Source organism: Misgurnus anguillicaudatus, chromosome 20 (genome assembly GCF_027580225.2).
Source record: "Misgurnus anguillicaudatus chromosome 20, ASM2758022v2, whole genome shotgun sequence".
Classification (NCBI taxonomy): domain Eukaryota; kingdom Metazoa; phylum Chordata; class Actinopteri; order Cypriniformes; family Cobitidae; genus Misgurnus; species Misgurnus anguillicaudatus.
Genome location: NC_073356.2, coordinates 18246414 through 18274321, shown reverse-complemented (window position 1 = coordinate 18274321; position 27908 = coordinate 18246414). Strand labels below are relative to the sequence as shown.

At 36.9% G+C, this 27908-nt stretch overlaps 1 protein-coding gene across 3 annotated transcripts in view; it reads right to left on the bottom strand.

Moving 5' to 3' along the window:
- The window catches only part of angpt2b (angiopoietin 2b), a 59109-nt gene that overhangs the window by 5787 nt on the left and 25414 nt on the right, over positions 1-27908 (bottom strand). For 2 of the 3 annotated variants that reach the window (XM_055219828.2, XM_055219829.2), the window contains exons 3-8: positions 19125-19271; positions 17695-17816; positions 10411-10643; positions 9882-10003; positions 3566-3667; positions 932-1098 (exon numbers count right to left, since the gene is read on the bottom strand). In XM_055219828.2, the coding sequence (XP_055075803.2) occupies positions 932-1098; positions 3566-3667; positions 9882-10003; positions 10411-10643; positions 17695-17816; positions 19125-19271 (893 nt within the window). Of the gene's footprint in view, positions 1-931; positions 1099-3565; positions 3668-9881; positions 10004-10410; positions 10644-17694; positions 17817-19124; positions 19272-26171; positions 26974-27908 lie in introns of those variants that run through there. The other variant, XM_055219827.2, reaches the window with a different exon arrangement.

Here is a 27908-nt window from a genome sequence, read left to right as displayed (position 1 = left end):
ACAGAATAACACGGCGGATATTGGATTTTGCGTAAAATTGAGAATTTACTTTTAAATACTGACCTGATATAATACTGATTTTGGCAGTAACTCATTTTTTCCAAAAATGGCGTTTATCGTGTTTTGGAACCAAACTCTTCATATGTAAATAGAAGCTACATTCTGCAGTTTTTAGACACATAACTCCTAAAAATGAGACTGTCTTTGGAAAACTCAAATTTTATGGAAAAATGGTGTTGAATGATGAATTTTAACATGGTTTGTCTTAAAGCATATTAAAAACACCCTATAGACAAAAAAAAACAATAAAAAACTTTTCATCACAAGGGGACTTTAAGATAGGTGTGAGGTTGGTTTGACTCAGAAGTGTTTGTCTGATTTCTCTCTGGTTAGCAACTCGAACTGACTGACCAGAAGCTAAAAGAGAATTGTCATTTTTTTACACTTAGCTCATAACTTTGACTGATGCACTTAATAACAACAGTCTTTGTATTCCTTATCCCAGAAACTGGCATAAGAGGAGCCAAAACATAAACGAACTGTCAAAATAATGGTTTTAAAGTCTGCCCAAGTAATTTAGCTCTCAATACATCGCACATCTCAGTCCAAATCACCGTTCGTCTCCAGAAACACATTATGACATGTTTAAGAACTCTGGTCCATTAGACACAAAACAAATTCCACTTAAATGACACAATAAACGTAAAAACATTCTCCCACACGTGCAGTTCAGTCTTTATTGACTTGAAACACAGAATAAACCGGGCTGTAGTGATTAATTCATGAACTGGAAATATGGTCTTCACCCTGCCATTATTGTTTCATTATTTGATTGTAAAATCCCCTGCACATTTACGCTCGAATGTCTCCCGACTGACCTCATATCATGGACATCTGCAGAAACAAGTCAAGAATGTGGAGCCATTTGTACCTGTACTTCTTTTCCTCTCCATCGATGTAAAAGTGGTCATATTGAGAATAAGCTTGATGTCCTTCTGCATCTTTAAGATGAATTTGGAGAGTGTAGACTTTGGATGTGGTAAGCAGGTGGAGAACGTCATTTCCCAACCAGTGTTCTCCTGATGGATCTCCAAATCCCTACATTGCATGTAAAAAAGGAAAGAGAAGCTTGTGGACCTTATAATAGCATGAGCATATAGAGTTTGTTTGTTTATTTATCAATGCCATTCCCACATCTATGGCTATATTCATGGCAAGGACTGGTTAAGATATACAAAAAATAATCTGCAGAAATAAAATCCCCATAAATCGTCATGAACGCGATTTTCTTCGTTTTCTTTTGATTCGTTTCAACAGTCAGACACGTATTTAGCATTTAGTACAGGAAAAAATAAAAGTTTTGATTTTATGAAAATTTACTTTTTCTAACTGTAATGCATAGTGCTAGTAGCCCTTTCATCCATGCGCAGCACAAAAGTCCGGCATCGTCCATGAATTCAAAGTACAGGCGGACATAGCAGCTTTACCTAGATACTTCCTATGACAAGACCCCTGTTCCAAGATGGTGGCGGTTTTGACGCATGCTCAGAGCCCCAAGGCGACATCTAGTGTATATATCTAGGAGTAAACCAACACAAAAAAGCCTCTTGACCAAACCAAGGCTCAAACCGAAGACCTCTGATGTTGTAGAAACTATTCCCCAATACATGGGACTTTTTCAAACACCCCTATCATTTTGTCTGAAATGGACTGTTCCAAAGTTCCACTGGGGTTGCGTTTATGCGACATGACAGCATGACGTAACCAAAAAGCTACAGAAATGCGATTAGAGCGGTCAGACTGAAATAGGTTTCTGGAAATGCGATTTGAAATGGATTTCAAACCACCTCAGGATGTATCCTGAAATGGATTAGAAAAAAAAACGGATTTCATGTGGTTTTTGGCCGTTCACACTTTGTAAATGTGATTGGATTCCAATCGGATATGCACCGAAATCGGATTTGGACTGACAGCGTGAACAAGGTATGATGGTAGTGGGTGGGCACTTAAATGCTTTACTGCACATGTTACACTATTAGTCTACAGGGGCTTCCTGCTCCCACACTGCATCTCCATATTTATCATTTATTCGTTAAAAAAATTTCTTGGAAAACAAGAAGAAAAAGAAAACAAAACTTGCAGTTTCACGCTCTGCAAGTGGCAAGGCATTCCCGGAGAAGACTCAGCGATATATCTGTTGAAGTAGCCCAGGTGACACAAATAACAACTGTTTTTCCATTTAAAGCTCAATAACAGTATATTTCAGAGCAGGTTAGCACTTCGGGGAGTTATTGTATTTCGGCATTCAGAAGGCAGAGGTTTCAAAGAAACCTCTTCGAAATGAGTTATGCAGATGAGGTTTGCTTGCTAACAATGGCCTTTTGAAGTGTGCTCTCCTACTTTTGCATTCTGTAACTTATTTTTAAACAATGGAAGCAAAGTATGAATAATAATGTCCTACTTGAATTCAAAGTGTCTACTTATGTCTCTTCCACTTCTTATTTAAAATGACCCCGAGTCGGGACAACTACATAATCGTTTTTCAGATAAGGAGGGAATGCAGGTGTAACAACTCAGGGAAACGTGGGAACGCAGAGGCGTGCAATCAGAATGCTCTTCTTCAAGAAAAGGTCAACGGGGATCAACAGCCCATCAGTATTCCATGCCAACGAATGTCAAATGTCATGTGTGAGTTAGTTAAACTGCATCCAGCGGAGGTTAAATATGTGTTTGTAAATGTTAGGAAACTCAGATGAATGAGGCGTTTAGAAGAGGCAGTGTCTGCATAAATCAAGTAGTCTTAATAATAATATATAGACATACATATACCTGTAAATTATACCAGTTTTATCTTCATTTAAAGAGCTATGTTATCTCATTTTTAGCACAAATTAAGAAAAATCTTTTCTATAAACAGGATTTGAATACTATCTATTTTCAGCAACAGGGTCTATAAATCACACTAGATGTGCTTTAAAATACATCATGTTGCAATGGACGTGGATAGTTTTAAAGGAAAACACAACCTATGTTTTTCAATATTTACTATGTTTTTACCTCAACTTAGATGATTTAATACATACCTATCTTTATTCAATGCTTGCACTTTTAATCTTTGCACAGCGCTTCTTGAATGTGTTAGCATTTAGCCTAGCCCCATTCATTCCTTAGGATCCAAACAAACGTTTTATTTTGTGCCACCATACTTACCTGTGTAACTACTCATGTAATAGTCTTTAAATAGGGAAAACATGGAAGTGTTTGGTGGCTTCTAAATTCATCCCTGTTTGGAGCCATATGAATGAATGGGGCTAGGCTAAATGTTCACACATTCACAAGGTGCTGTGCAAAGATTAAAAATGCATGCATTGAAAAAAGATAGAGATGTATTAATTTGTCTAAGTGGAGGAACATAGTAAAATATTGAAAAACGGTGGTGTTTCCTTTAAATAGTATGCATCAAAACATGGCAATATATGATTTTTCAATATGCTTGATTTATAATGATTTTCAAATATTAGGTGCATGAAGATAAAAACTCAATTCAATTCTCAACTGGTCTTACCAGTCTGTAATCTTTCCAGCCACGGTGGAAATCTACTGATCCATCATAGCGGTGCTGAAAGACGGTCCAGCCTCCCCCTCTGGTCTTCATGTCGCAGAATACCTGGATAAAGTCAGACTACATAAATATACAAATACATTGGGGACCAAAAGTCTAAGACTGCTTGTGAAAAAGCTTGTATTTTATAGTATCAGTATCCCTTATACAATATCAAAAAGTACACTTTAAAAAAAGTTGGGTTGCTTTTACCCATGGTTCAGCGCAAATGCTGGGGTGTTCCAACACATGGATAGGTTTAGGTTGGTTCTGTACAAAATGTACCTACCTATGGGTTAAAGCAACCCACAATGTTTTTGAGTGTAAAAAAGTTTCAGTATTTTGAATGTGCCATTTTTTGTTTAAATGACAGTATGCCATTAAAGGGGCAGTAAGCTAGGTGTTTTCAACAATATACAAATAGTCTCTGGTATAACCAGAATGTGTCTGTAAACTTTCAGCTCAAAATACATCCCAGATCTTTCATTATGTTGAACATGGCCATTTGAGGCTGCACCAAAAAGCGCACTGTTTTTGTGTGTGTTTCTTTAAATGCAAAGAAAGCTTCTGTTTCCCTCCCCGTATGCAAAGTAGGGGGTGGAGCGCTTACACATGTACTTAGGATTACATCAAAACATTTATCCGTGGCAGAAGGTTGAACTACTCGCTCCTAAGACGGAGTCTGTGAGCAGTTATGGTTGGGGCGTAATTAATGTGACATCACATTGATAGGGGATCTCCAACAGCCTTTTTGTGTGACTGTTGCGGTTTAAAGGAGATTACACAAAGAAAAATAGATGGATTTGTAAAATTTTCTAGGTTAGGGGGGCTTTGAGAACTCCAAAAGTTCACTCCAAAACCTGGTGATCTATGTAAGCTCAGCATGATTTTGAGAATTATCCAAAAACATAATCTGATCTTCAATGGAAGCAAACAACTTAAATAATTTGCACAAAGGAGATTTTAAAACAAATCAGTTTCAAATTTCAAATTTTATCAAATCTATGAACCCCGCTGTGAGCATTTATTATTTCTGACTTCAGAAACACTTATGTGAGTTGATAAACATATTGGGGAATAAGCGCAGTTGCGGCCGGTGACTTCTTTTTTCGAGGGCGCTCGATGCGAAGTTCATCACAACATGTATGTAGCCCATCATGTGTGTGGTTTGTAATTCAAAATATGTGTTCTGCGCGTCGAACGATCCTTTGTGCATCACGTGTCATGTCAAAATAAGTGCCTGCTGCAGACGCATCTAAAGAGTTTATGATAAAAGAGACGCTTGCGTTTGCCAGATACTCACATATTCTCATGCGTAGTTAAGGGAGTGTCTTGCGTGTATTTTGTGAACGTGAGCATCGCTTTTATCATAAACTGTGTGCAGCAGGCACTTATTTTGTCAAAACATGTGATGCACATGGTTAACATGACGCAACAAACACATATTTTGAAAACGCAAGCAGCACACACGACACTCCAAACACATATTTTGAATTTGCACCCCTCGGATGAGCAGTCACGAGCCACCACTGAATAAGCGCACATCTAACAATTTCTATAATTGATGACATGATAAAAATAATGATAAGACCGGAAGCCCTTTGCAAAGTGCATATAAAAGTGGCGTTATATTTTATTAAACAACAAAGAAAAGTTACATCAGTCAGCTGTTTTTAGTTTCATATATATAATTCAGAACGCACTGTAAGATGCAGTTCACAGATTTGACTCTTTGTGGACAGACTGATTTTCCAGGACACTGCACATAGTAGGGATGGGCATTCGATTAAGTTTTCTTTGTCGATCGTCGGGAGAATTAACGATCGACTATCGATTAATCATTAATATTTTTATAATAAAATTTGTTATTTAACTTTTATACTTAAAAATGCAATGAATACAAATATACAGCGTGTTTTTCCTCGATGAGACCTTTATTACAAGATCAACTTCTGGCAGACAGTTAAACTATGTTTCAAACATAAATGTGCATGCATGTGCGGTGCTCTAAAGCAGCGGAACCTGCAGCTGCGAGCCAGCGTTCTTAAACAGAGACCTCATTAGTTCCAAAATAAAACAAAAAAACAGATTAATGTTTAACATTAAATTAAACAAAAAACATAATACTTAGATCTGAAAGGTTTTGTCAAAATGTAACTCAAAATTATTCAAGCCAGAAGAAAGTGCAAGATATTAGCCTTCCTAACATTAGGCTATAACAAATTAGGCATTAAACTTTAGTAACTCGCATAAAACTTCTGCACCAGTCTACTGATTTTTTTTTTTTTGAGAAATAAAAGCATGTTTTGGGGTCAGACGCGACCGCAACCCATGGTGACCGTCAGTCCAGCTGCCGCCGAAAACAGCCGCTCCGAGGAGACTGACCGGGATGCACAGGTACCTCAGCGCTAACTTGGCTTATTCCGCATACAGAGTATGTGTGAAACAGCATGCGTTTTGTGAGCCCCTTTCACCATTGTTTAATTATAACATAGTCTTTTAGTTTTTATTTGTTGTAAAACAACAGTAGATACAAATTTACTATGGTCTCCAACTCCACAATATAGCCTACCATAACCATGTTATTTGTAGTAAAATTGCGGAAATACAAATCGTTTTTTATCTGCAAAAAAAAAAACAATTTCACAATGATAAAATCATGGCTAATTTTCCTAAGGTAGTAATTACAAAATTATATATGTTTGAAAGACGGAGATGCGCACCTGTCAATCTATTACATAACAGAGCGAGGCCAGAGACAAACGTGCTCATAAACGGGTGTAATATGGAATAATGTGTGCATCTTTGAATAACTGTAAGTTTACATTTCTTTTAAATATATTTTGTCATATAAAGTTTTGAGACATGGCCTAATAATGCTTTTTTCACTGTTATTGCTCATTTAGACTTATTGTGCGGGTAACAGCGTTTTTGACGCATTTACCTCAGAGATTATTTTAGCAATATTGCTTTTTTCCGGTAATAATAATACAATTTATATTTCAATCGTGTTTTATTGTCTGTTTATTAATTTCATTATGCTGTTAGTTAATGTGAGGATATTTATTTGCCATATGAAACGTGCCGTTATATGAATACTTTTGTATAATATTCAAATTATATGCGGAATAATGTCTGCATCTTTGAATAACTGTAGGAATACAGTTGCTTATTTTTGTCAAAGTTTTGAGAAATAATAATATTGTGAGGATTTATTTCCATATGAGACGCTTTTGTCGTTGAATACTCTCGTTTATTATTTGGAAATCATATACATACATAGTAGGAAATATATAATGTGGAAGGGTAGACTTGCAAAGTTACTCTGCTTATTTTTATTTATGATATATGTGGAGTCAGTGGAGATAAATAAAGCATTGCAAAACTGCTGATTTGATCCATTCAGATCCTGACCACCAGGCTAGAGATTTTAAACATCCTTAATCCACACTTACTAGTCTGTCAAATAATATCTAAAATATATTGTTTTGTGAAAAAAAATGATGCTTTATTCTATTGTTTATGCGGAAAAGTGTTCACAGAAAGTGTCAATCACATGAACGTTTTATATGCAGAATAAGCGGTCAGCAGCGCACTGCAACGGGTGCTTGACGGATTCGCCGCACACAGACGCAAACGCACTGCATACAGAGTATTTGTGAAACAGGAGTTAGATAAAAAAAATGCATTCGATTAATTGATAACAAATTAACGTTATCGACGAAATTCTTAACAATCAATTATCGATCGTCGATTAATTATGCCCATCCCTAGCACATAGCATAGCGTACAGTTCCTGTAGCTCAGTTAAAACAGCATTACATCAGTATTCCAAATGTTGAGTTCAATGGCTTCGATTGCTCAAGGTCTATGTAACTGTATCAGTATGCAAGTCGCTTTGGATGAAACATCTGCCAAATGCATAAATATAAATTTAATATGTAGCTAGCACTCCACATACTGTATCAATTTTTAACTCATGATGCTTTAAATAAAGATGTCTCAGAGACCATCCTTAGCTTTATAAGTTGCATGCATTAACAAAATTAACTGAATGGCTACTTAAAAGAGAAAATCTGAGCATTATCCCCTGATTTCACAGATAAGGCTTAATAGTCCTAGACTAAAACACATGTTTGAGCTGTCTTAACTGAATTAACTTGCACTGACAATATTAAAATATCCCAGTGCCATTGATTTGTCTCAAGGTAAACACCAGTTATCCATTAGCACTAAAATATAAGAATAAGGATACTCGGAAACCCAAACTCATCCAAACCCATCAAATATAATTAAAGCCAAACTCATAACAGATTTTCCTCTAAAATATTAAATATATCAAGCCTGTGTGTGTCAACTGAAAACAACCCAAGTAACTAAGTATTGTCATATAATATTATATATAAAAATTTAGGATAGGGTGCACAGCAATCTATTCTTCTTGGCAAAATCACGTAGTTGAATAATATACATTTCCATAAACTGGCAGGACCAGCTCATTTAGCAGCACATGATGCTGGTTTTATAAAAAAAATCCCTCCATAGTGAAACGTAAAACTGCCAATCGGATTTGAAAGACACAATGCAGACATAAGAGATGTTGCTTTAGGGGGATATGATGTGATTTCATTTTTTATTCACTGCAACACATACTTTTTGTTTTTTGCATAACAAAAGTGAAACGTTCTTTGTTTTCTGATATAAGCTGTCCACCTCATTGTTTTAAAAACTCCTCAACGGCCCCAAATATTTTCCAGCTGTACATTAAGCACTCTCAGGAGAGTTAGACATTTACTGCATAAGCACAGAATATAGAGCCAGAATTCAGGGTGGTGGTAAATCATTGTCTAACAGAGACGATAAAATCACCTTGAACAGTACAGAAGACTTTTCCATCAATATCTCATAAACATATGAGCGTTGGTATCATTATGCAAACAAAATTAAAGTGGAAAACCACAAAATAAAAGAAACCACCCATTTCGATACTCTGAGGTGTGCCACAGTATAAAGAGGGATAATACAACATACGGTATACCAGCTCTATCTCTCTTTTCACGGCATTAAACCCTGAATTGGCACCAAGCTGTAGACTCTTTGCCAAACACCTGGTGTCTGCGTTTAAAGAAAATGTAGGGTGCACGAGAAAATAATGAATAACCATTTTAGCCACATTTTATATTGATCATCAGCCCCAAGTCTGCTAGAAATTAAATCTGATTGTGGAAGTCAAAGGCATAATGTGTCAAAGGCATAGGGGTGCGATCTGGTACAGTAGGGTAACATTCTCTAAATACAGGCACATAGAGTATTCAAAGTGAGCATCATCATGCACTGAAATGAACTGGCCTGAAGGAAATGTTGTTGACTTCTAGAATTAGTTTTTAATTCACATGGCATTTTTATCTCTATTGCATTTTACTGAAACATTCTGTTTATACGAATTATAATATTGTTTCTAAAAGCAACACTGTGACATATTACACTTTAAAGTTTAGTATTCTGGTATATGGGAAGTTTTTCTGCCAACTTTAAATAAATAAATTAATGATAAAAAATAAAAAACAGATTTATCAAATTGTACACCAAATATGTGCCAAAATTAAATTATGTTTTAAGGGGATAATGCATAATAAAATGCCATTGATGATTTGACATTTAATTTTCACTACAATCTCAAAGCAAAACTGCCAATATTAAAATTAAAAGGCAAACGTGGAAAAAACTTCAAATAAGGTTTTTATTAATGCTTACCCAATAGATGAAAATCTAATTAAAATGCAAAGTTCACTTTTTATTTTATGTTGCTTATTATTTGATTGTTATTGTTTTCATTTTCAAAGTCAACTTGTATTTAAATTCTAAGTTAATCAGTGGGTGGGGTTTACTTGCTTAAGATCTACAAGTAACTTAAACATTGCGTTTTTACATCAACACTTTTTTGCAGCTGTAACTTTATACCGGTTCTGACCCTAAAAAACAAATCTTACATCCCTCCACAAACAGGTGAAACTTCTTAAGCTGAAAATGACTTTGTATGGCACTTCTGATGTTATTGATTTCCTTAGACAAACCGCATTGCTGTTTTTTTTTTTGGATTAAAGCCTCTGCTAAATCACAAAATGTAAATGTAAAACCAATTACTTTTAATGGTGCAACCAATTGTCATGTTAACTTGAACAAAACCACTTCAGTTTCAGATAATTGTCTTGTTTGCTTGTTTTAAATTTTCCAGATCCCACACAAATGCATTTTGCAAGTGTGATGAAGATCCACTGACCTTAGTTTTCTGAGTGGAGTTGGTAAGATGAATGTAATATATTCCACTCTCTGTGACTCCAGATTTAAATATCTCTGCACAGTCTCTGAACTTCACAGTCTCCTCAACAGGAGCGGAAATATCTGCAAGTAAACAGAACAATTATAAGTTTACAAAACAAAAATAAAAGTCTTTTTAAAGTATGCTAATGCACATAATGCATATACAGTATTGTGTTATTATAACAAAAACATGTTTTAAAAACTCTTCTTGCACTTTAAATTCAACAAAATTGCCATTCACAACACATATATGTCATAAATAAAAAAATAATAAAAAGAGTCTTCTCCAAAATATGAATTTGCATAAACAATGCCTATATAGAGGGAGGCATCACTGTTTGAAAAAAACTGTGTTTATTTAAGCTAAAGCAGCATGCAAATGTAATCGTCCCTTTGTTTTACAGCAATAATCTTGTTACAGTTTATGAAATTTAATTCTCACTGCAATTTGTACATATTTTAAGCACATAGTAAAGTGATGCACTAACCGTTACAGTGAGTGACCATAGTCAGTAGTTGCTGTACTGTTTCTGTAAGTGTGGCCTGCTGGCGCTGGAGCAGGGTGCTGTTACGGGTGGAGCTGGCCAGTTCTCCCTCCAGGAGGGTGACCAGGTGACTCTGCCTGTCCAGTTGATCCAGCAGATGCTGCTTCTCCTGCTGGATGGCCTGAAGCTCTCTGCTATGCCTGGCATCCATAGCAGCAAACCGATGTTCCAGATAGCTGAACAAAGACACAGAGGCTTCGTATGCAATATTTTCATGTGAATGAGTGAATGAGAATAACTTACCTTAAAAGTTACATTAAAAAAAAAAAAAAATTAAGTATGTAGCTATTATTTGACAGAAATATGCACAATTACTTAACCATAGATCCACCAAAACCAGCTTAATAAGAAGAAATGTATTTCTTTTAGCACTTAGGTTTGACATGTAGTACCAAACTGCACGTTTTTCTCTCAATCTCTTCAGCTTTGTTTATTTGTGCATTATTAGGATGTCATAAAAAGCAGATGTAAACAGCTGGTGACCCCTTGTTTTCTAACTTCTCTTTAGTATCTGAAATGATAAACACCTGGGATCAGCTGCATTTGGCCCTGTTAATATTAAGTATTAACTCATTCCCGCCAGCCTTTTTTTTTAAAGTTGCCCGCCAAGTTTCACAAAATGCCTTCCAGGAAAATTTTCTTTTAAACATATATAAACATACAAATATATCAAATGAAAGAACAGACCATCTGCTTTCAAACAAACAAACAAAACGTTTCATCCTATTTTTATTTTTTTTCTCTGTTCATAAAATCTTAAATATGGGTATTTCTCTTCAAGAATACAAAATTTTTAGCAAAAAGCTGAAATAATTGCATTTTTGTGAAAGAATTTTGTTAAAGTGCCCATCTTATGACTGCTTTTCCACAAGTTGAATAGGTGTATGAGTTCCATAAAGCATGTTTCAAAAGTTGTTTGCTCGAAATAGCTTGTAGGAAAAGATTGTTACTCATCTCTAGTAGCCTCTGTTTCATTGCATTTCAGATTGTGCCGTTTTGAGGTGGTCATTACATATTTATGAGCTGCTGCTCCTTTGGCCACGCCCCACTACTAATGTCATGTGCGCATGCGCAATGGTATCGCGAGCCAGGGCCGGCCCTGGCCAATTTGCTGCCCTAGGCAAGATTTCACCTGGTGCCCTTTAGAATCACAGAATCACAATCGTGTTCCAATCATTTTGTTCATAAACTTACACAGAAACAAACTGCACAGCTTTGTCTTGTTTTTCTTTATTTTGAAAATATTTTGGAAACACACACAAACACACAATACCCTCAGGCATTTGATCTTGATATTGTTAAAATCTTGTCTTTTTTACGTTTTAACACTGTACATTTAACTTAAAATATTTAATTTTGTACAAGAAAACAGCTCTTATTAATGAATTATTAGTAGCATGTTGTAATGTCTCGGGAGATTGCGCTCATTGTTAAATAGCTTCGTGGCTATACTGCACTGAAGTGGCAGTTTAAAATATAAACCCAGAATTCAGCGAACGTCAAGAACAAGAAAACAGAAACAATCAGACCGAGACACGGGATTTACATAACGTTATCGCGGACCGTGTTTAAATTTCAATGTTTCTGGACAGAAATACCACTTTGTCTGTAATAAGCTGCACATTGGAGTGCTGGCTGCTCCCCGCGGTGCTGAAGACGCGTTCTGACAGAGTAGCCTACTGATGGCACATATACACACATATTTACGTGCAATCTATTGGAAAGCGGAGAAGTCATTAGTTGGGTTAGTAAAATAAAGAAAAAAGTTTTTTTAAAGAGATATTTAAAAAAAAAAAAAGTTTAAAAGTGCACAACTCTTCTCAAGGGGAAGAAAGCTATACTTTTCCCCTTACGTGCAACCTATCGGAAAGCGCAGATGAGTTAGTTGGGTTAGTAAAATAATGAAATTATAGATTCAAGTACAAAATAGTATTTATTTAAAGAGAAATATTGAAATAAAAAGTGCAGAACTCTTCTTAAGTGGAAATAATAAAGTAAAATAACGAATTCTCACGGATTGGTTACTCAACTGTTTTGTCCTATTTTCTTACCATTTTTGCTTCGGTTTAGGGTTAGATTTACATGAAATGACATCCCTACCCAAACCCAACTCTAACCCCAACGCCAGGCAACAATTGTTTAAAGTTTAGAAAATATAAAAGAATAAATCAGAAAAAATAATATAAACCAATATTTAAAGTGACATACTAACGCAAACACCAAATCTAACCCTAAACCGAAGCGAAAATGGTTTGAAAATAGGAAAAAGCAGTTGAGTAACCAATCCGTGAGAATGCCACGGAAAAAGACAGTCCGTAGCAGGGCAACGGAAAAATGCGGAGATCCGTGAGAATGCCACGGAAAAATTAGCACAAAATTCCTAGACTATCCCACGGAACTTTGTGAGTTCATGTTGGTCCGAGCGCGTCTTTAGCACCGCGGCCAGCACTCCAATGCGCAGCTTATTAATCCCAAACAAAGTGAACAAGTTGGTATTTCTGTGCAGAAACATTGAAATTTAAACATGGTCTGTGTAAAATTATGTAAATTCCGCGTCTCTGTCTGATTGTTGCTTCCGTTTTCTTGTTCTTGACGTTCGCTGAATTCTGGGTTTATATTTTAAACTGCCGCTTCAGTGCAGTATAGTCACAGACAGAGCTATTTAACAAGCACGATCTTCCGAGATACTATGCTACTAATAATTCATTAATAAATGCTGTTTTCTTGTGCAAAATTAAATATTTATAGTTAAATGTTTATATACAAATATTAAAAAAATATAATAATTTGGGCGCACGGACGCCCCAAGGGGTCGGCGGCGCCCTTAGCATTTGCCTATTCCACCTATGCCCAGGGCCGGCCCTGTCGCGAGCAGTACAGACTGTATTATTTTATATATATATATATATATATATATATATATATATATATATATATATATATATATATATATATATATATATATATATATATATATATATATTATTATTATTATTATTATTATTAACGGTTTATGTATTGCCAACAGACAAAACGTATCACTAATAAGTACATTCCAGGAGAAACCACGCTGCAAACTAACTAGCATAGCGGTTAGCCACCTCGTTGTTCTCAATGGCAAAGGACTGCTAAAACACACACACACACACACACAAGTTCACACCCTCGACGTGCACCAATTCGTGGGAGGGATGATGTCAGTTTACGCTGCTAACAATATCTATATAGCCTACTGTCTACACTCTAAAAATGGCTGGGTTATTTTTTAACACAAAATGCTGGGTTGAGTCTGTTGGGTTGTTTTGCTGGGTTATTTTTTTACATTTTAAACACTTTTTGGGTAGTTTCAGTTTTCTAGGTGTTGGGTTAAAACTGCTGGGCTATTATGTTGGGTTGTTTGAAGAGGCTCACGTGCTTCGCGCCCTTGATGTTTGAATGTGCTCAGCAATGGTCGTCGTGAAAGGACAGAGTCACTGAAGCAGTTGTTTCAAGGTAAGTTTATATGCTTTTGTGAACATTTCATGAATATAAACAAGATTATAACATTTTGCGAGACAGCAACGTGTTAATTTATACTGACTAAGACAACGGGTGTAATTTGGAGGAATGACGACTGTTACCTCAGATCGCCATTTACACAAATTGACTTGAATAATCGTTCTAAGATGTTTGATATGGCATATAAAATTAATAAAACATGTTATAAAATCCACATCACACGGTTGATTACGTTAACTCATGACAATTTCTGTAAGCCTTTAACAAAGCGAGTCAAAACCGGTACAGAGTGGACCTCCGCAACCCACTTCGGCTTTTTGTGTCACACACGCGCATAGTTTTCCCTTTCCCAGCTTAACAAGCGATAGCGACGCTGTTAAATTAAATTTAGCGACAAACGAATTGCTTTCTTGTCATTCGATATGTAAAGACAGACCGCAAAGGGCGAGGCGCGAGCAGAAGCACATGTTAACTTTACCGACGGCGCCGCGGCGGAGGATCACGGAGCCGTCGTCTACGCTGTCACTGAGGCAAAGACAAGAACCCACATTCACTTCACAGTCGGTACGGCAGGTAACGCGTCGATAAATTAAAACGAAACAGCATTTCCAAGAACTGGTGTCTTGTATGTATGCTTGTTCCTCTCTTTTAAAATGAAACAATAATTTAAGTGTTTGAATATGAACTTGAAAACATAAACGTATTTGTCACCAAGACGGAGGCTTCGTGGAAGTGACTAACGTTATCTGTTAACAAACATGTATATGTGTACTGTTATATGAATTTAGATGTGTTATTGAGTCGTATTTAGTTACTATTTTATATTAATTTCATAATATTTTTGGGTTGTCTCCTGTGATTTCAAATGTATATTGACCAACCCTCTGATCTGTGGCTGATACTGTATCAGAGATGTTATGTTTTTAGCAGAGATCAGATGTGATGTTGTTTTCCAATTCTTTTTTTAGAGTGTGCAGAGTTTTAACGTCCATCCATTGATGAGGCTAGCAAGACCTTCATACAACTTCAGCCAGTAAGTATATAATTTAATAATTCCTATTTAAAATATATTTAGAATGTCTTAATTATCTGCTAAATTTTAGTTCTGCAGTACTTTATTCTTTATAGTCAGATCAGATCATCCTATTTGTCAGTCTGTGTGGTTTGCAGCCTTTGTTGTTGGCACAACAGTTAAAGGAGTGTAACACCAAAGTCTTATGCAAACTGACAACAGGCCATTGCATTTTTGGAAAAAAAATCTCACACGTGGTGGTAATGCAGCCAGGGATGCAAATGAAACCCTTATAATTTTTATAAAATATATAATTCACTTGGCCCACATGGTTTTCTGAATACTTCAATCTGATAATTCAGTTCAGACCACTAAAAGTTTTTTCCTCTTTTGTAGATTGCAACAAATGTGGTGGAATTTCTTCTCTGGACAGAATCCTCGAAACCCTTTCCTTTCGTCCTGGCCATGGGAAACATGCAGCAGACCTCTCAATCTTTTTTCTCAATCAGTCTCTCTGAATACGGAAGTGACTTAAACTGCAATTCGGCCAAGATGGCGACGGCACGCACCGCCTACTTTAAGCTTCAAAAATGCTCTTCACAAACCAATAGGTGACGTCACGGACACTACTTGCATATTTTTTACAGTCTCTGGTTTAAAGGCATTTTAAGTGCTTAAAAAAATAAATACCCCAGGCAATGTGCTTCTATTGGGAATTCCTGTAGTCTGTAATTTTTTAAATGGATAAATCCTCTCCTGTTCGTTTCCTTTGTACATCTTTGTTCGCGACGAGTAACTTTAATAAATGAAGTATTTTTAGTCAAATACATTCCATTCCGTGAAATTTAAAACATTTGTTCTTTAAAAAAACTTTACACATCTATGAATGATTTTACTTTTAATTTAACAATTACATTGTTTCTTTTTTACACTGCTGTAGTTTTGTTTATGTACATTTCAGTGTTTCATATATATACTGTAAAATTACAAATTCTGTCTTAAATTCAAACGAATTGATTCAACCTGTTACATTGTTACTTCAATGTGCATAATTAATGATATTTTATAAATATATTTATACTTGGGTCAGTAAGCAGTCCTTTAAATGATTTTGCAACTTACAACTGTAAAAATGTAAGAGTTTGTAGTTATTTTGCAATCAAATAAACATTTATTTGCTGTTAACAATGGTCTTGATTTACAATAAAGCACATGATAAAAATAACCCAGCAAGAATAACCCAAAACCCAGAATATTAATCCCATAAATGGTTAAAATGACTACATGTTGGGTTTTCTCAACAACCCAACCTGCTGGGTTAAAATGTGTTACCCAACGTGTTGGGTTACTTTAACCCAGCATGTGTTCTGTCCAATATTTACCCAGCGCTGGGTTGCCAATTGGGTTGTTTTTAACCCAACCATTTTTAGAGTGTACAAACATTAATAATATTAACACTACTATACATCGTTTAAAAGGTACAACTTACGGGTTAAGCATCAATGTATGATCTCTGTTTTGAGATACAGATGCTCTAGCATCATAAATGTAGTATTTTGTGACAGAAGTCCAGATGACAACATGCAGAATATAAACGTGACTTCTTACCTTTTGTGTTGATATAACGATCGCGGATCGAATCCAGTCTGTTTCAGATGTGTGAATAATCCATGAAAGTCCAATAAAATACATCAAATTACCATTTTTGTCCACAAATGCGTATAATCCGTGAAATATAGATATATAGTCTCTTGTTTACATTAGATTTCGCATGAACGTCTTAAAAAAGAATATAATATCGCCTACAATCTGAGGACTATTTACGTCGTAACAGACTGTATATGAGATTACACTTTAGGTTCCAGTAAACACATAAACACGCGTTAAAACTTTGTTTTTAAAAGTAGGCGGGATTATAATCCATAATATCCAAATAGCGCTGTTATTTCAGTGTGGTTGGCGGGAAATTTCAAATGGAATGTGACGACAAGGCTTGTTACGTCACAACGGAGCTGATTTTGAAACCGTGCAATCTGAGACTCAAGGCAGAGGACATTCAGAAACCTGTATCTCACTCAAAACAGCATGGATGGATTTTTTTCCAGGGTTGAATGCGTGTGGAAGCACCAGAGACACAAAAGAACACCACAAAACCCAGAAACAGTGAGTTTTTCATAATATGGCCACTTTAAAGATCAGATTCAGAACGTTTATCAAAACATACACGGAGTGTAAAATTAATGAATAAATATTTGCTTCAGTTTTTTATAAATTGGGTAAAAGCAGCATCTAGTGGATAATCACGGTAATATAGATTACCATAAAAACTCATCAGGAACACGTTTTTCATGCAAATGTTTTCTCTTAATTGATGAGATAACTCGTCAATGGCAGGGAATGAGTTAACTTCCATCATGCGTGATCAAGTGGGCATATGTGCATTTGTAGTGTAAACTGGCGTTCTTTATTTTATTATTCAGCAAACTCCCAATTTCAATATGAATTACCTTTGGCAAAGTTTTTTGCAAACAAAGCTAAAGCCTGGAAAAGGAATGTTATTTATTTAGTATTCATATGCATTTATATGTAAAGTGTGGTTTCTAGCCCTCATATCTTTCTTAATTTTGGATAAACATGTCAATGTGCATACAATGTACTTTTTAATAACGTTGTGGCTCACCTACGGTACATAAGGGTATGAATGAGACATTGCTCACCTGTTTCTCTCATTGAGACGGGACACCTCCTGAATTTGCTCCAGGAGCTGCTTCTCCAGGCGGTTGGTGCTGAGTGAGTATTCAAGCAGCTGTATCTCCAGACGACTGGTCTTGTTCAATACCTGCAAAAAATCCCAGACACATGGATTACTTATAAAATGTCTGTAAAGAAATGACAGAATTATGATTATGCCCTTGTCCAGCTAGTATGTTTTTCATGTTTACATATATGCAGATGTACAGGATGTTTTATATCAAGAGTATAGTGTTGAAGTTTACCAGATGTTGTAATGTCTGCCCATGTTGGTTTTATACCCAAGCACATTGCCTGCAGTATCATTTTTGCAGTGTTAATCAACTGTAATGGGGGTTAAGTTTTTAAAACTATAATCACGTCTCTTAAAAGTCAAACACTGATCACGAGTAAGTGATTATCTCATTATGCCTGTTTGTTTAATGCAGACGGTTCAGTGGCATGTTTTCTCAAGTGAGCCTAAAACAACAAACGTGTAACCTGATCAAGGCAGCTCAATATTTTTTCAGGCTGTACTATGATGGTCCAAAAACTACTGATAAAGAGATTAAAAGATGAAATGAAAGCATTGTGAAAGAATGGCTCTATGAGAATATAGCACAGTGTCTGTTTTAGCTGGGCCATTTTCACCGCCTCTCTGATTCTCCTGCAACACCGCACAGCATGGCCACTTAACCTTGCTTCTGTTGGCTACGACTGCACTAAATTATGAATTAAGATGAGGAAAAAAGCACACACATTATTCAGAACAGCCCAGTGCTTTGAGTGTCAAATGGGATACATTGAGGCATAACGTTCTCTATAACCTTTATTGCACAAATATTACCCTGTAAGAAAGACCTGTTTCATGTTAATTTTTATTATTAATAAATAATTCCAGGTATACCTTCACCTCCCAGGTACCCTGTATACCTTTAGACTCATGGTCTGTTGTTATTGGCCTTTTGAGCTAGGAACACCTAAACACAACATACTGATGCCCAGTTATACCAAACCTTTTAATGGGGTATATACTGTATGTGACCCAGTGTATAATCCAGGTTTTAGTCTCATAATCTAATTATTAAAATAGGATCATCAAAGTTTAAATTTACTCATTGATTTCATTTTAATTTGAATCGTTGGCATGGCTTTACTCTGTCAATATTAAATATATCAAGGTTGTATTTACATTATGTATGATGATTTTATGTAAAAAAAAAAAAAAACAGTAAATTACAAAACAATGACTCTGGACAAATAATATGCGGTGAGGTCTTCCACTTTCATGTATTTGAAACATGGATTTGATGATATGAGAGAAGGCATACAGTATCTCTGCAGAACTTCCCTGCAGTTAATATGTTGATGTTATTTATTTCTTTAGACGTTGCCTGTCTCATTTGATCAACCTCACCTGTGTCTCCACATCTGTCAGTTTGCGTGTAGTCTCTGCTGATTGGCTGAGAAGGTTGGTTCCTATCTCCAGCATGGTGGCCGTCTGGGTGTGAATGACGTTTCGTTCCATCTCCGATCGCACATTTTTCTGAATGTAGTTCTCCAGCTGTAAACATGACAGAAACAAATATTCAACATCTCCATCACTGCTTGTTTGGAACAACATGGGTGAGTACATAAGGACAAATTTATTACAGTTTTGAATAAAATTTCCCTTAAAACAAACACAGACAATCATTGTTTAGCTACTTTTCTTAAAGGTGACATAAGACAGTGGTTCAGTATTGCTTCCTTCATATATGCAAATAGTATTTAGTTTAGAGGTGTACCGCGGGCGAAGCGGGCGGAATCCCGAGCAAGCAAAACACACAAATCATTATCCCACTATCTCTGGATAACTTCACTGCATGTTGATGTTGTTTACATTATATGCACTTACGCGACAATTGCCAACAAAACACAGACATTTGATGCAGTTTTACTTACCGCCTGCAACTCATGACCTGGTTGAAACTGCCCCATTTAAACAAAATCCAGCTTTGAAGGTCACGTTCTTCCTGATACCATTTTTTAAACCCTAGTTAGTGTGTAATGTTGCTATAATAGCATAAATAATACCTGTAAAATGATAAAGCTCAAAGTTCACTGCCAGGCGATATATTTTCTTCAATAGAATTCCTCTTTAAAAGCCTAGAACGAAAGGCCGGTTTGGACTACAGCCCTCTATTTCCTGCTTTAATGACGTCAGTAAAACAGTTCGTTGACTAAACTCCGCCCACAGGAATACGTCAGTCACCAGCTTTGGCTCAAACGGCTCTGCTAAGCTAAGCTGCTATCGAATCACAGCACACTAAACAAACCACACAATCAGAACTTGATACGTATTTCTGAAGTAGGGACTTCACATAACAAGGAAGACATCAGCCTGTTTTGAGAACAGTGAAAACAGCGCTATACAGATAAGTAAATTGTGTGACAAATACCGTGTTTTTTTACACGTGAAACATGAACACATGTTATATTGCCCACTATAAACACAATCAAAGCTTTAAAATCACAGACAGAACGGGAGCTTTAAACAAACTAGGGAACGACCGATATGGATTTTTTTAATGCCGATGCCGATACGGATTTTTGATTCATCAGCCTTAGCCGATGACCAATACAGGCTGCCGATTTTCTTGAGCTGATATTTGGAGCCGATACTGCTTTTTGCTCACTCAATTTACATCATAAAAATGGCACGATGACGGCAAATGTCTCAATTTAAAAAAGTAACATTTATTGAACTTAAAAAAAAACTATATTTAAAAAATAGTAAAAACAGGTGAGTATGCTATGGAACCATGAACTGCACTCTCCACAATGACGAGGAACTATCAGCAAAGGATACTGATTTCTAGCACTTTACTACTACACACATATATATAGAGATGAGAAATAAAAAAACCCGCTTTGCGCAGCTATGATCAGCTGTTAGGCCGAGCTTTTGATGTTGTCATGGAAAGGTTGGTTGTTTTTAGTCACATGACCTGCAATCGCTTGCGGCTTCCAGCACTCTGTCTGTAAATAATGCCGGAAAAAAAATCGGCGAACACAGCAGCCACATATCGGCCGATGCCGATACACATAAAACCCGCAAATATCGGCTGGCCGAAATATCGGTCTATCACTAAAACAAACACACACGTACAACTCCGCTGCTACCCCGGATAAACAAACTATATTCATTGTTTCCATAATGCTGTGTTCATTGGGAAGATGAACAAGCTTAAATATGCCTCACAAACAAAAACACACTTCACTGGTGACGTTGATTTTGTCTCAGCTCTTGGTTGGTGTGTGCGTGCGATATTCTGTGTAAAGTGCCCATATAAGGACTTCCACTGTACTTCCTGCAGTGAAACAGCCCATAAAATAAATATAGCAAGATTGTTACGTATGGATCACTCATCAAACTTGAACGAACCCGGGCGAAGTGCACAGAAATACTATCAGATCTCCAACTGTTTTTTTGACACTTTGCCTATGTTTAGCATGAGGAATCCAACTCTTTAACAGTGTTAATAAGTCAGAATGCATGACTTATGTTTTTAAGAGCCCATACATAACGTCTTTCTGTTTCATAATCTTGAATTTCATAATATCATTATCTGAGAAGTTTGCCAAAGGGGCCAAAACAGCATAAAAGAAAATGAGACATGATCGGAAACAGAAATATCCTCACATCAATCTTTAGTGCCACAGCCCACAGCCAAAAAACATCTGCACGCAAAAGCTGTGACTTCATGCCATGTACACATCATCTTTTAGCCACAGCTACCAACATGCCTGTATAAACTGCATGTTTGTCCAGCTGAATTTATTGTTGGTTGTGATATGATGGGAGCCAGATATAAATAACTAAAGATCATTAGCATTTATGAGAGTCATAAAACCGAGACACTGAGCATCTGTGGGTAATAAACAGATTTCAGATTGATGTGGCCATTTCATACTCTGACAAATAGAAAGGAAATTTCCCCACTGTACTGTGTATTGCTGGGAATGTCCAAGTTCTTTATTTTAACATTTTTCCAAGGTTGAATTTTGCCGGCCCATAAGTAGGTGAGCTTAGTTTGTAACATTAATTAAAGCACCTCTAATCTTTCAATTTCACCACATTTATTAATGAACATTCAAAGTGTCTTCGTTTAATAAGCAGTCATAAAAATGAAACAGATTTACAAAGTGGCCAAGTCCATTTATACATTCCCGTACTCTGGAAAATTAGACTTATTAATAAAAATAACCCAATGCGATCATTCCTGTGGAGCTTTACTGGAAACAATTAGATAGGCCCGCTCAAGAAAGCTTGAACAAGAATTGTTTGGTGGAGCAATAAGTTCAATATTTTCGTTCTACCTTTTTCTCCCTCCAACTCTTTTTGTCTCTCACTTTATTTCCTTTTTTGTTTATCATTGGGACGTCTCAATGCATCTTGGCGGCTTTAAACGGGTGGAGACGGACGCTGCATGAGCAAGCAGAAGATCTGTCGAAGGAGATTATTCAGGATTAAAGCACAGTGTTGAGAAAAGGCAATGAGGAGCCAAGAAACGGTGTTAAAACAACTGCATGTCCAATGTTAAGAAACATTATTGAGCCTGAACAAATACACTTTTCGGGACATACTTTTTGAATTATATGGTTTTTAGTTATGGGTATGCATTCTAAGCCAGGAGGATTTAAAATTTTTGCATGTTAATACTAGCCTTGATCTGTTTGCTTTTATTTCCATGTAAAAACCCTTTAAGTGCATCTGACATATTTTCTTGTATATAAACAATGTTTTTATCAGGCTGACATGTTTAGGTTGAGTAATTTTACTTGGATAACAACGAAAAGATCATTAATTGAAATGCCAGTTACTTTTAGAAATGGTTTTTAAAGGAGCATTTCACCCGTGGAAACATTAATCTTTATTAAAGGACAAGTTCGGTATTTTACACTTAAAGCCCTGTTTTCAGATTGTTTATGATGAAATAGAACGGTTTTGACTGAAATTTCGACATATGATGCTGGGCCGAGAATTTTCGGGTGTTTCTTGTATCCCCTCCCACCTCTATAATGGCTATATAGGTGCACAGGAACCATCCTTCCTAAAATGCATTAAACTTTCATTTACAAAGACGTGAAACTCACCGAGTGGTCAGGGGTGTTCACTGATATGCTCACACAAAAATCGCTGCAAAAGATGCTTTAATAATAGATGGTAATAATAGTTGCTCTTTAACTCCTGTCAGCATTGCATTGTGAGCAAATCTTCAAAACATGGTAAGGAGCGTCACATTTTCGGCTGACGTCAGAGGTATTCAGGCCAATCACAACATAGTAAGCTGGCCAATCGGGGACACAGTGCTTTTTAGATCGATAAGCTTTGTAACAAATCAGAGCGTTTGAGGGAGGCAGGATATCTGGACCATCAAAAATGTACGGTATGTGGAAAATAATGTGTTTTTGAACCATAAACCACGTTCTTTAATATCAGCTTTTCTACCTTGCCAATACAGTACGAGCCAAATCTGATCGAGAAAATGCAGATGACCAAGCTGATCGATCAACTTTACCAGTGCAGCTTGAGCAGGACGTAACAGATAGGGTAAGGATAAAAAACATTAAAACCATATCTGCATTTGTGTTTGCAGAAACGACAAACAACAAGCGCTACTCTGCACTGCTCAAAACTTGTGTTTAAATCATGGTTTTTAAATATGAAAACATAGACTATTTACAGGCTGTGAGTCCAAGCGGGAGGAATTATGATAATGTCGGTCTTGTCCACGTCAACAGGCCCAGAAAGTAAACTGTTGCCTACAATCCATGTGTTTGATGCAGTCCAAGAAAATAGTTTTACATTGGAGACGATAACTCATGTCATTGTTCACTTTAGGATTTGTACCTTTTGTATATTGTTAACATGTATTAATACACACTTACATACCAAAGGAAATGTAAACCCATGAGATAACTGGTGCTTTATAACAAATATAACTCTCTTTCTCTGCAAAACCCTCTAAGTACAGTACATGCAAAAACCTCTACTACTTCAAAAATTCTTCAGTCACCTTTTACTGTCCTTTTTAAATAAAGGTAAAAAGCTCAGAAATTTCAGCAATATCCTAAAACAATACATTCGGTAAACCTCCTTGAACCAGGTTAAAGACTTCTTGCAGCTCAATGTCCGCACACAATGATTCATTCAATTCGTCTTCCATGTACTTAGAGGACTTAATAAGGATTCTGCCAATAAACCGGTATTTCTGAATGGCCTGAGGCCATTGGAGAACAACTTTCTCCAACTCAGCTTTGACTTTTATCCAGAGATAAAGCATGAACTCGATGAGAGATGCTGTCTGCAGGGTGGCGTTGCCAAGTCCTCTGCTTTTTTTTGTTTCCACCAGTTGTTGTTTTTTCTGCGGGTTAAAAATGAAAGGATTTCGTTGATTAGTTATTGCTATTTGGGCTGTGAATAGTCATTGGGATGCTTTTTGGGCTAGTTTGAATGTCCATTGGGATGGTCCAAGCAAATCTGGCAACCCTGGCCGTGCGCTTGTGCAGACATTCGGTTCGGATTCGTAAACTGCATTCGAATAAAATTCAGTCGGATTGACAAAATTTGTCCCATTGTTATAGTGAAATATCGTTGAGAAAGACACAGGATTAACTTGTCTTTTCTTTGGGGCAGTTTTAAGGCCCCCTGGGGGTCACACAGTGATATGAGAGCATAGCGTATATCTGAAACAGACTTTCTCATGTTGGAAAGTCTAGCAATGTGCACGCAAAGCAGAACCATTGAGGTGCTGAAAACCCAGTAGTATGCACTCAGGAGAGGGCCAGGGGTCAACGCTCTCCAATGATCAGGAAGCCGTTCCTCCTACCACACACTGCACTTGACGACCGAAGAGGGAGTAAAATAATAATTTATACAACATTTGGCCTGCTGGTGAAAGCTCATGTGTAGTCATGTCAAGAGGTTCTGTCTGCTCTGCTATTTTTTAGATATAGTAGCTGGATTAAGTTTATTTCATTCACCTCCTACTTATATCTAGATCAGTGTAAATTAAATGTATCTTGTGCCAGATGTTATATGGACCATAAAGCAGAAAGTGAGTCCATTCGTGAGTGTTTCTGTTTTCTTTTGGAGTCCTGGAGTATTTCTAGTGCCGCTCTGCACTAAGCCCTCTTCAAATTTATAGAGATATCCAATGGCCCACAATAACCAGACAGACTTTCCAGACAGACCCGCAGTCTGGGTGACAAACAGACAGCAGGCCAAATCTTGGCTGGAACATCTCATAGCGAGACACAGAGTCATTTGAAGAGCCATGTTACATTTAACAGAGAAGGATGGATGTATTTGGGCGGTAATTCCTAAACAAGGGTACATTTACCCCCAGGGGGTACTTAGGCAGGTTCCAGGGGCTGCTTTGGCAGATTTTTAACACACAAAATTAATTATTTTTCGTTTATCTGTGACTTAAGGCTAATGATAACGCTAAATGCTATCCAGTATAGAGTAACATGAGTTAAAAGAAAACACATATCTGGATTAGTGTCAATGAAGGGGTACTTGAGCTTTCCTGATAGTGCTGTGGGGGTACATAAGAATAAAGGGTTTGTAAACACTGTGTTACAAGAAATAAAAGGAAAAAAATCTGATTAGGACTATGTTGTTTCTGAATACAGTTCATTTAGCGATTTGACAGGTAATGACCATCTCAATGAAAACACTGTGCAAATGGCACAGCGATAAACGGACTCTAAACACACAGTTGAGTTGAATTAGGAAACAACTGTGCCAGAATGTTATCAGACTTCAAATGACCTTCGCTGCAAAAACAACATTATCTCTCTCATCCGCACAATATTCGGCAGGTTTTAACAGTTGATATCTTTCAAAAGAACAACATGCCCTTCGAACGTCGAGTTTCAGAGATAACCTTGAATTATGTCAAAAACACTCTGTGAAGGTGTTTGTCACGAATCTAAAAAATGTACTTACACCTACATTTGTATTAATTTATGCTTTTGTTCAGTTTCAATATAACTTGCACCCACAAAAGTCACTCAGAGATCAGATCAGGTAATTCACATTTGCTGCTGCTGTTGTGCATGAGAAAAATTTTGCTCTGAAATAGAATGCAATTGGCACAAAGCAGCGCACAAATCCTGTCAAGACAGGATTTACATGCACATGGGAAGCATGATCTCACCATGATCCTAAAAAACAATATGACATACTGACAAAACTGTCAGCAAGTCTTGGAAATCTATACATCCAGGAAATCTTTTCTAAAAGTGCTCAAGATTTTACATGTCATTAGAGGATGAGATCTCTCTCTCTCTCTTTCTGTATCCTAAATTCGATAATCTTATAAGCCATGTCAAACTTTACTGTAACTGCATAGTGACGTAACTATAAAATAAGAGAGAAACAAAGTTTAGGGAGATGAAGGTAAATCACTACCTTCTGTAGCCACTGCGTATTGTTCTCTGTGGCACTCTCCAAGCTTTCCAGCTTCCTCTTCTGCCAGGTGGGCTCAGCGTGGGGCGACTCTGGTGGCGAGGGCGAGTCCCTCTGGAGAGAATTAGTCACCTGGGAGTTCCCAGCAGGCCGGCATTGCTCCACCTCTGGTAGGATAAAAGTATAGCTGCAGGGGCCATGTTGCACCCGGTGCTGCGATCTTTCCGTGCCAATCGCCACAGCTATAGCTGCTGCCAGGTAACACAGCAGCCAGCCCATTCCAGGAGAACCACTGATGGTGGCAAATATATAATCCAAAATGGAATGGATGGAATAGCGCGGAAACTCCTGGAAGCAGGTTGGATGAAAGTTCTTCAATGGGATTAGCACTTGTCCAGACTTTAGTGGTGTTTTCAATGAGTTCAAAGTTCTGCCTCTTCGCTTCTTTCTTTTAGTTTTCTTTAACTTGATGGGTCGTTCCAGGGAGATCGTTTCCACAACAGTGCACTTGTAGTGCTGTTTGCCAAAAAAAAAAAAAATGTGCTGGATTAAATCCAGCACTATCCAGACGACAGCCTACAGAGGAAAAACTGTTTCCTACTCCTCGCTCAGCTCTGGACGGATCAGAATGAGAAGCATGCTGAAAGTTTCATCTGTGTTTATTTACCCCAGTTTTCGGTTTACCCCTCTGCATGTACTGTTCCGAGTCGCTCACGTAACTGTCCAAAGTTAGAAAGCTTGAGTTTGGGGACTGCTGGACATCTTGCCGGAGCTTTTTAAAGAGTGATTCCAACATCCCTTCTTTTGACACATAATCACTCAACCCCCTCCTTTACTCTCTCTCTCTTACTCCCTATTCAACTCCCTCACTTTCTCTCCCCCTTCCCACAGGAGGTTGAGGTGGAAGTTGCAAAAATACACAGCAACCACCACAAAAAAAAACACACAAATGGAGAACATTCCCTTTTCATTAACCCCCTTTTTTCTCTTTTCATGGTCTCTCTTCTTCTACCCCCTGCCATCTTCCCATCACACTGCAAAGGCTTATGAGTCCACACCTGCAGAACTACACAAACATGGTGATGTGAGCCATCAAAATGGGATTTTGTAAGGTTGGAGGAAACGTATTATATAGTGGAGATCCTTAACTTCCATCAAACATTTCTCCAAAGATTACAATTCTGGCATTAGTTACCTGAACTTCCTATTGTTTCAAACCCATATGATTTACTTTCTACATATGGTTAAAGAAGACTCAGCACATCATATGGACCAATTACATGTATGATACTTTTTAAAGCTTATAAATGCTAGCCCCATTATAATTGCATAGAAAGCATTTCCAGGAAATGTCTTTAAAACAATTCTTTTTGTATAATAATATCAATAGAGACTGAAGCTTTTGACCATTAAAAAAACCAAAATCACAAACAAAGTAAAACCAAAGTAGCTCAAAGTATTCAAAGTCATCTAAAACCTTGTTAGCTTTAAAAGAGAAACAAATCGATAACAGTCCGGTTCATTGTGTTGAACACAAGAACAAGAACAGAACAATTTGTGAACAAATCACTCAAGCAGATTTAAAAAAAAAAAAAAACAGCAAGCAAGTTTACGTTTACAAGACGTCTTGTTGTCCAAACATGGGCCAGACAAGGTAAAATTTGATCTGTCAGTGAAAATTTACTCTGTCTAACCATAGCCCAAAAATAAATAAAAAATTAAAACAAAGACCTTGTAATC